The sequence below is a fragment of the Ylistrum balloti genome, unplaced genomic scaffold (assembly GCF_031769215.1).
Source record: "Ylistrum balloti isolate Yb309-2 unplaced genomic scaffold, AGI_CSIRO_Ybal_v1 Utg369950, whole genome shotgun sequence".
In the NCBI taxonomy this organism is placed as follows: Eukaryota; Metazoa; Mollusca; class Bivalvia; order Pectinida; family Pectinidae; genus Ylistrum; species Ylistrum balloti.
The window spans coordinates 348,935-357,474 of NW_026782053.1; the positions used below are offsets into that span (position 1 = coordinate 348,935).

Below are 8,540 nucleotides of genomic sequence, written 5' to 3' on the forward strand. Positions count from 1 at the left end.
TTGCCGGCATAAAATGCTCGGCGCACCAAGTCATTACTTCCGGTTTGCTGACTAACTTGGACAAGAGGTAGTTTGTAAATAGATTGGTCATCTTTCAACCGAGGAATGTCGGCGTTGAATGACTTCCTATCACGTGACAAGAGTGTTATACGTCATGAAACTATATGTGTACTTCGACAGTTTAAGTTAAAAGTTAAAACTGACTTTTTGTTTACACAAAAATAAAATCAATTGATTACAAGAATCTGAATCATTTGTTAATTTTGAAAATCGGTCAATTAATGCCGATGATATATATGGAGTATTAAGCTGAGATTTCTTGTTTGGGATTTAACATTTCGTCTTCTGGTGTAAGTTGGCCGATCTTCATTAAATGAAATAATAAATGGATTTCATTCTGTTACAAAATACATTTTTTAAATGTGTAAAATGCAAGCGATGGACTGCCCTGAGATTACTGAGTAGTGTATTTAGTTATTTGATGATAACTACAACCACTTGATCTCCAACCGGAAGTTCTTTTACCGGAAGTCAACATTTTGTATATCAATGGACATATCACTGATTATGAAATTAAAGATATTTTGCATTAATATAAATGTCTATATCCAATTTCTGTAACGTGTCCTTAAGTCCTTCGTATCTGAGTAAGTCATTTAAATATTGTAAGTCCGCGGTAATTTTGCACCAAATACTTTGCACATTACGATGACGTAAGAGTAAAGAGTATGTAACGCCACCTTGCGTTAATCTGTTTATTGCATAATTTTTCCATATCAAAGTCTTCTCAAAACTTGGTTCGCACATCATGAGACATGTCAAATGAACGATGAGAAATGAGGATGTTACACAATTTTCGGGGTGAGAACCCGCGAGCAAGACCCGCTGTTGAGAGACTGTTCATACTCCATGAGCTGGCCCATGAAGTTGAAATTAGGCGAGATGATGGACCTGCGTCCCTTCACAAAACGGTATGCATCCATGAGACTCAGAGATGAGCGTGTGAGGAGGTAGGCAATGGTGATGGTGGCAGAGCGCGAGACGCCCGCGTGACAATGGATGAGAACACGTGCTTCCTTTTGTCGAGCTTCCTCTGAAAGTACATAAAGCATACAAACCATTAATATAATGCAAAGCTTAATTCTGATTCATTTGAATTCAAAATACAAAAGAAAATAGACATTTCAATGCTTTGTTTATACGAATTTAAACATTTTGTTTTTCTGTTTTCTTGTTTATTTGGGGTTTTTTTAAATATTTTTTTCATATTGTTCTATCCAGTTGCTTATGTTAATGAAAATGTAATTCTATTATCGCACCCTATTGATATGTAAATTTATTTAGGTAAGAAACAAAATTATCGTTCCCCGCACTGATTTGATAAAACACTTCGTGATGTCATTAAGTGACCTTGAAAAATATCGATTTTCAGGCAGCTGACCACCTATATATATCGAATGTTATATCAACAACATGTTGCACCAAGAATACAGTGATACTGTTATTAAGTCACACAGCTGGTGACAACCACAGATGGCCCAGTATGTTTATTGTATTATAATCGTTCATACGAGAGGTTTTTAGTTTTTGACTTATATGCATATATATACAAATATCGATTGCTACGATGATGAATCAGCTTTTGGCCGCCGACTGGCGACATCCCTCTATCATCCCTTGGCGTTACTCATTTCCCTCTCTATAGAACAAACAAGTTATATTTTAATGATTTCTATCATTCGTCAAGGAGACTTTGTAGATAATCTAGTTGCGTCAATGGCGGGAATTATACATAGAGATATTATCATTTCCAGTGTCACCATTTGATGACAAACTAAGACACTACGCCGGAAATCTGTCGACTTCAACAGAAGCGATATGAATGTTTTTTTTATTCAAACATTACTTCCCCAATAAAGAACCACCATTTACTTGCTTTAGAAATATGCACTCGCTGTTTTTTTTCCTGCAGTGTTTATCATTTTTCGGTATCACCTGTCCTAAAGTTTGAAATAGCAGTACATGAGTCAGAAGGGAAATTTTCTTTGATACTAGGACAAAGTCGTGTGCCATATGTCTCACTTAAAACAAGTTCTTCTTCCGCAATAATTAAACTATATAGTTCCTCTTGATATGCAATTTCCATGACAACTGGGCACGTGACAGGGGCTGAGTCATTCCCCTACAGCCGTGACATCAGCTGTCCCCTAACAATGGACACGTGTGTCGTCGAATTCATCAGCAGGTGAGAAATTGACATTGACTGGGGCGCCCGAGGGAAGATTCTAACATGTTGCAGAGATTAAACACCTCTTGATTCATTACATCGCAAACAATAATTTATGTCCGCGTAAGCCCCTCTCTTAAACATGCAAACTGTATTTGTAAACATGTCAGCCCCTTGAAGGGACAAAGCGAGCTTGGCGATCATCGACCCAACAAACGAGTGAGTCATTCCAGGACCAGATCGAAGTTGATACCTCTAGCCCTATTGATTGTATCAGCGCGTCACACACGATTGACTGCATTCAAACTTTAATTTAAAATTTGACACTTTAAATTAGTTCGTTTAGTTTGAATTTTAAAAACATCATTAAAATGTTATTAGCATTACAGGTCTCGTTATGGCAAAACGATTTATTTATTTGTTTCATTACCTTATAATCAATATTTTTTTCAAATAAATGTAATTTTATATCTTCGAGTCTTAGTCATAAATCTGACCAATAAACACAAGCAGGAAATAAATATTTAAACTAACAATCAATTGATCAGAAATTTATGGCAATGCCGGGGTTGAAAGGTCAGTTCATTGTACCAATTAAACCATGTATTGTTGATGTGTTTAACCACTAATGCCGCGTCACCAGTTGATAATTCATACGAAGCGTTGATCGCTTCGACAAAAATGTCAAGAATTTCCAATCTATCTTGGCACAGTATTTTTATTGATAAGAGGAACTTGTGAACCATTTTTTCTCTCTTTTTTTACTAAGCAAAAATTACTATGAACGACAATTTCGAATTTTTGTCTTTGGTGTAACATAGGAACAAACATCCGGGTTAAGTAGTTAGATTATCCTATAAGTAAAGTGTTGCGCATGCCTACCTATAAATTGGATAGCCTCTTCGAAGTATTGCTGGAGATTCTGTGCACCACTGTCCGAGGCAGGAATACGCTTGTACGTAATGCCTTGGTCTTCAAAGTGCTTGGGTACGGTTGACGTTGTGTTAAGCACATATGTGATATCGAGGTCGGTCAATTTCTTATAGTTTGCCGCATCCCGCTCGTTTCCTGTAAAAAACAAAAACATCCGAAATTAAATACATTTTCTTGGCACCAGTTACACAAGAAAACACACTGTAAATATTTAATCTTTTTTAAGTGAAATGATTTCGCGAAATGTTGATTGTGTCAGTATAAATACACGTACCAAGATAAAGAAACGGTAATATTTGAGTCGCCTCCGCAGCCTCAATCTGGGGTTCAATTATTCCCGTGGTTGGAGAATACAAAGGACGGGAGTCCACGATTTTAACCCCACTGTGGCAAAGGTCACCGTATTGGCACCGGAAGGCTTGGAGTCCTCCTGCAAAACATAAAGATAAACGCAACGTCAGAAAATGACTGATTCACAAAAATTAACTCAGCTCCAGTTTGTGTAGCGCTAATCTAAAGTCGATTACCACGGAATACCCGCAGAATGCCTTGTGGATTTTTACAAACTGCGTAGAAAACGGTTTTTTTTCTACATTTTTATTAAATCAAAAAGTATTTCAAAATGTTGAGTGCTTTATCTTTTCCACGGTAAGTGCAATACACCTGTAAATAAGAGTTTGTATCTACACGTGGTATCGGTCACACAGAGCGAAGCCTCTACCGCTTAGATAACAAAATGTCTCATCACAGCATCTCGTAGATACAAGAGGAGATATCCCGGCTTAACTTTCAGGCGGATAGAATATATTTAGGCACGGAACACGTGTATAAATATCCTCTGTATCTCAACACTATCTTACAACTTTCCCATCTCGTATGGAAGGATGCCTGATGACGTTTGTCTGGCGCGAATCAACAAGTGCTTAACCGCAAACCATAACTATTAGCTTTTGCGTCAGGCATCGCACACACGCCCATTCATTCAACACAATGTTTCTTTTTTCGTGCACGTTTTAGTGGATGCACTGGTGTACATGTATATCAGAGGAAAAGTACAAATCACCTACGTTTTCAGTCCATTTGCATAATTAGTACCATTTAGAATTCGTAATATAATATACACGTGTATAACATGTTCAAATTTAGGGTTATCGAAAAGCAAATCAATGATAGAATCTTTTATCGTGTGTCAGTGTGTCTATAAAAAGGTCTTTATTTATGTTTCTTTTCACTCCGATATTCACGCATAAAATGAATGTTTATGTATCGGGGATTTACGAAACCGCAAATAGTGACGTAATCATCATGTGTGATTATCATTAGTCAAGTCGTATCCGCATAGACAGCCTGTATACACAAGTAAGTATGTAAGTAAACAAGACCTATATAGCGTGTTTACCTGGTCGTATATACTAAGGGTCGGGTAAAAATAGCACACACGTTTAGACCTTATAAGTCAGCTGGCGATGTGTGTCTCGATGACTCATCACTAGCGCTGTTCGTTCCGCGCTAGATCTAACTGGTTTTCCCTCAATGGAAGTAAATATCGAACGCTGTAAATGAAGCTATGGAGTTTCCTCAGATAGCAACTGTAAAAACCGGCTTTATCAACACTTCTATTTTAAAAAAAATATGGGCCAAGCACCAATATTTGTTTAGACACGAATATATATTTAAACAATGGACGTTATCTGTATGAAAACCGTGAGAAAGGAAACAAAGTCATTAATAAAACAATTTTCAATGTTATTTTAAAAGGAACATTGTTGACATGAAACTATTCTTATCAAATACAATTCAAAATAAACAAACGGTAACCTTCTATGTTTTAAAATCGATGGTTGCCATGCAGGTTTTCCTTTCACGCGCAGGGTGTAAACAAGACAAATAATTCATGAGTGAAAACATTTCTTTTGTCTCAGTTATTTTCAACGTATTTAGTGAAAGTGCTTGTGGTTTTTTGGTGTTGGGAAACTCGATGAGTTGCCATCTGACGCGGTGTTGTCTAGTATGACGTAGTGTCGTCTGCTCTCTGTTTTGGATACCGTTTTGAAAACAAACATTTCAATAGATTTAATTGATTTTCTTAAAGAACACTGGTTACTTGGCCTAACAGAATGATAGGGAATCGATACTATATATCTATTATGTCCTATAAAAACCACTTGTCACGATTTATTATGGAGAAATTTAAATTGTATTGAACCTTGACATAACTGAAGACATACAAAGAAGGTAAAAAAAAATCCATTGCGTTTCATTCGTTTAAGATATATTGCAAAATAGATTCTCTCCATTGGTGATTTGTCATAAATGTTCACGTTTTCACTTGGTTGCTCTGACTAAGTGTTTGAATTTTGATACTAATTGAATAAGAAAGCAATTATCCCTTTGACAAATTTGGTTTACATTCCATATCTACTCAAAGCGACCTTTAAGTCGTTTGAAAGATGTAAAGATCTGTGAGAATAATAATGATTTAGAGAAGGTATTAGTCTAATTTTTTATAAACAATTTTCAATAAATATTCAAAAGGTTTATTTCCGCGTTTTTCTTCTGTCAATAGTCCTTTGAAATTTAGTTGAAAACTGTCTAAAATTCTTGTAATTGTTTCTGGTTTAAACATGTTTGAATACACGATTTTCACTGAGGAGTAAACAGTTGTTCGGTTTTTTTTTTTAGTTTTTTTTCTTCATTTTTTTACATTTTGAAAATATTTCCATTCAACCATTCACGCCTTTTCATATTCCAGTGAACATTTGTATGGAATCTTCATCATGACATCGGAATGCGACCTATGGTGATTAGGGCAGCAACCTCCCGAACTCTCATCAGTCGACTTCATTATTATGTGTTGTATATAAAAATTGTAATTACAGCACAAATCATGATTATTACCCATTTAAGTAATAATACATGGCGTTCATTTACCCTCCAGATAAAGGGTTTGAGATGGTTTCGCTCCATTGACGACGAAAAGTTGTAAATCGCCTTGATCGTACCCACATTCCGGGCTTATAGTGTTGAGAACAGTGTATGACTAAAGTACGGCGGCGATTGTTTGTCAGTGACTCACGAGCAACTATGCGCCACATAGGGCTGAAGGGGGTCATATACACGGCCAACAAAGGGAGACAAATCACATGCCTTATGGGACTATTTGTCTCGAGGAATTAACTCAAAGAAGAAAGACATTTTTGAAAATGAATCATCAGCGTACTGTTCGGGACAAACATTTAAGTATGAAAAGATTAAACAAGTTAATAGTAGATTCTGACGGATAAAAATGTCAAGTCGTATAATATAAAGAAAGAAAATGACTTTTGAAGATTAAAAAATTATTCATAAGTGGATTTGATATCAAAGACGGATATCACGACACGTTTAAGTGTTGGAAGGAAATATCAAATAGCATTGTGAACGAAAATAGATTTCGAACCGACTATGATAAAAGATTAGAAGTAGAAATTGGTAAATATACAAGGTCTTGTATAAGATGATAACCAATTATATACTTTTATAAACAAACGGTAAGTATCATTATATCATTGTCACAGTTAACATATTACTTTTTCTTCATAGGGAAATGTAGAAGTGTAAACGAATGTATGATAATCTTACTCCATTCAAAAGACACCCGTCCCCTCAGGATCCACACATAACCAACGGTAACCATATTTATCATTGAATAAAACATCTAGAATAATTTCACATATTAAACAGATATGAGACACTATATAGTAAGTTTTGTGACGTTATACTAAAACAATTTTGAATAAAAGTTCATAATTGTCACACAAAAAATAATCATCACTTTTTCTAATTTTTTAGATAAATTACCCACCTTGAAGAACCATTACTTCTTTGCCTTCTCTCAGTAACGAAGAAACGACCAGGTACAAAGAACTGTCACTGGGCAGTTGATGCAAGTCTTTGGTACTGTCATCGTACAGAATCACTTCCTTCGACCCGCGACGTTTAAACTGGTCCTTGGCTTCTTTAGAATTGATGAGATCCACTAAAGTTACCTTTCCCTGCTGAAGCCTTTTCCTGTTGAATCTGTCACAGCAGTTTACATTAACAGCACCCTGAATATGTGTAACGTTATAGGAGATAAAAGACCTACAGTCCACTAGAAGACACGATTTGTGAACCTTGTTAAGTCTTGCTGCCAGTTCCTGAGGTTGTATCGTCCGCCAAGAGGCTTGAGTTGGGGCCAAAGAGTTCAATTGTAAAGGACCTGTCAATGAAACACTCATTGATTCCAATTTACAAAGCTTTTTCGGCACATGAAAATCTTCAGAATCTGTTAACGATGAAAAATCCAAGGACAGTTGTAACTTTCTCCTTCCACCTGGTAATATCGTGTTGGTCATGAGAGCTGTTGGGGTCAAAACATCTATATCCCCACACTCAGGCATAGTCTATAATGTATAGTAAAATTCTCCAAAAACAACACCACGAGAGACTTACTACACCGACATGGGCCAGTTATACTAACACTATGGCGTACCAGTGCCTGTACCTACATAAAGCTCACTCTCTAGTCTCTAACAGTAATATAGAAGTAGAGATACACGTCCTGTACTACCTTAGTCACACTACACAATGTTTGGGTTGTGCATGAATGGAGTCATTTATAGCTAACACGTCACAGCCGGAAAAATTTTACCATGAGGTCATCATTGCTATAAATAGATGAATCATAGTGTGAAAGCTTTTCCGAACACGGCTTCGGCTAGTTCCGGTACAGCTTATGAATACTCGGGAACGGTCGATGGTCTTTTGAGTGAAACGCGATCGGTTAAGGGCATTTGATTCTGACAAAGGCTTCAGGGCATGATAACATAACGACAGGATTGTTTAGGATAAGAAACCGACCCATCGAGAGTCACATGCCTATTAAGCAAAGAGTAGTATCAAGTTCAAGTTATATCAACAGTGATGATAATCCTCAGCTGTTGATGACTAGATGATTGTGTAAACGGGTCGATAGATAACTCTGTTTCAACATTCTTATCGATTTAGCCTGACACACCGCATGATTAACCACTACATAAAGTATTAGGTCTGTATACGGACTTTGCTGACTTCCGTATTCAAGTATCTGTCGGTCAGGATTTGGGGACAAGCTCAGGATATTACAATAAAAACAAGCTTTGCATCTTACAAAAACGTTCCTACTAATTACAGTATTGGATACCGTGATTATTTAAGACGTATTTGTTCTTTGAAGAATTATGGTTAAAGCATTGTTCTTTGTTGACTAAACATAGCCGATATAAGTCAAACTCCAATATTTATTGTAAACGAAGTAAAAATTTTCAGCCTCAGCTGCACCCCAATAGAAAGAGTGCAGTATCTCTAATTATAAGTATAA

General features: G+C 36.4%; 1 protein-coding gene across 1 annotated transcript; it reads right to left on the bottom strand.

Moving 5' to 3' along the window:
- Window positions 1-741: 741 nt before the first annotated feature.
- LOC132547370 (dual specificity protein phosphatase 10-like) lies at window positions 742-7,729 on the bottom strand. The gene is made up of 4 exons (XM_060211130.1): window positions 7,005-7,729; window positions 3,435-3,590; window positions 3,110-3,295; window positions 742-1,093 (listed from the first exon to the last, which is right to left on the bottom strand). The coding sequence occupies exons 1-4, from the start codon at window positions 7,579-7,581 to the stop codon at window positions 846-848; spliced, it is 1,167 nt and encodes a 388-aa protein (XP_060067113.1). The 5' UTR covers window positions 7,582-7,729; the 3' UTR covers window positions 742-845.
- Between the last annotated feature and the right edge of the window lie 811 nt (window positions 7,730-8,540).

Coding starts and splice junctions, on each gene's coding strand:
- LOC132547370 (XM_060211130.1), bottom strand. CDS start 7,581: ATGCCTGAGTGTGGGGATATAGATGTTTTGACCCCAACAGCTCTCATG. Junction 3,591..7,004: donor AGAAGTAATGGTTCTTCAAG/GTGGGTAATTTA, acceptor TATGTTTTGCAG/GAGGACTCCAAGCCTTCCGG. Junction 1,094..3,109: donor AGAGGCTATCCAATTTATAG/GTAGGCATGCGC, acceptor ATGTACTTTCAG/AGGAAGCTCGACAAAAGGAA.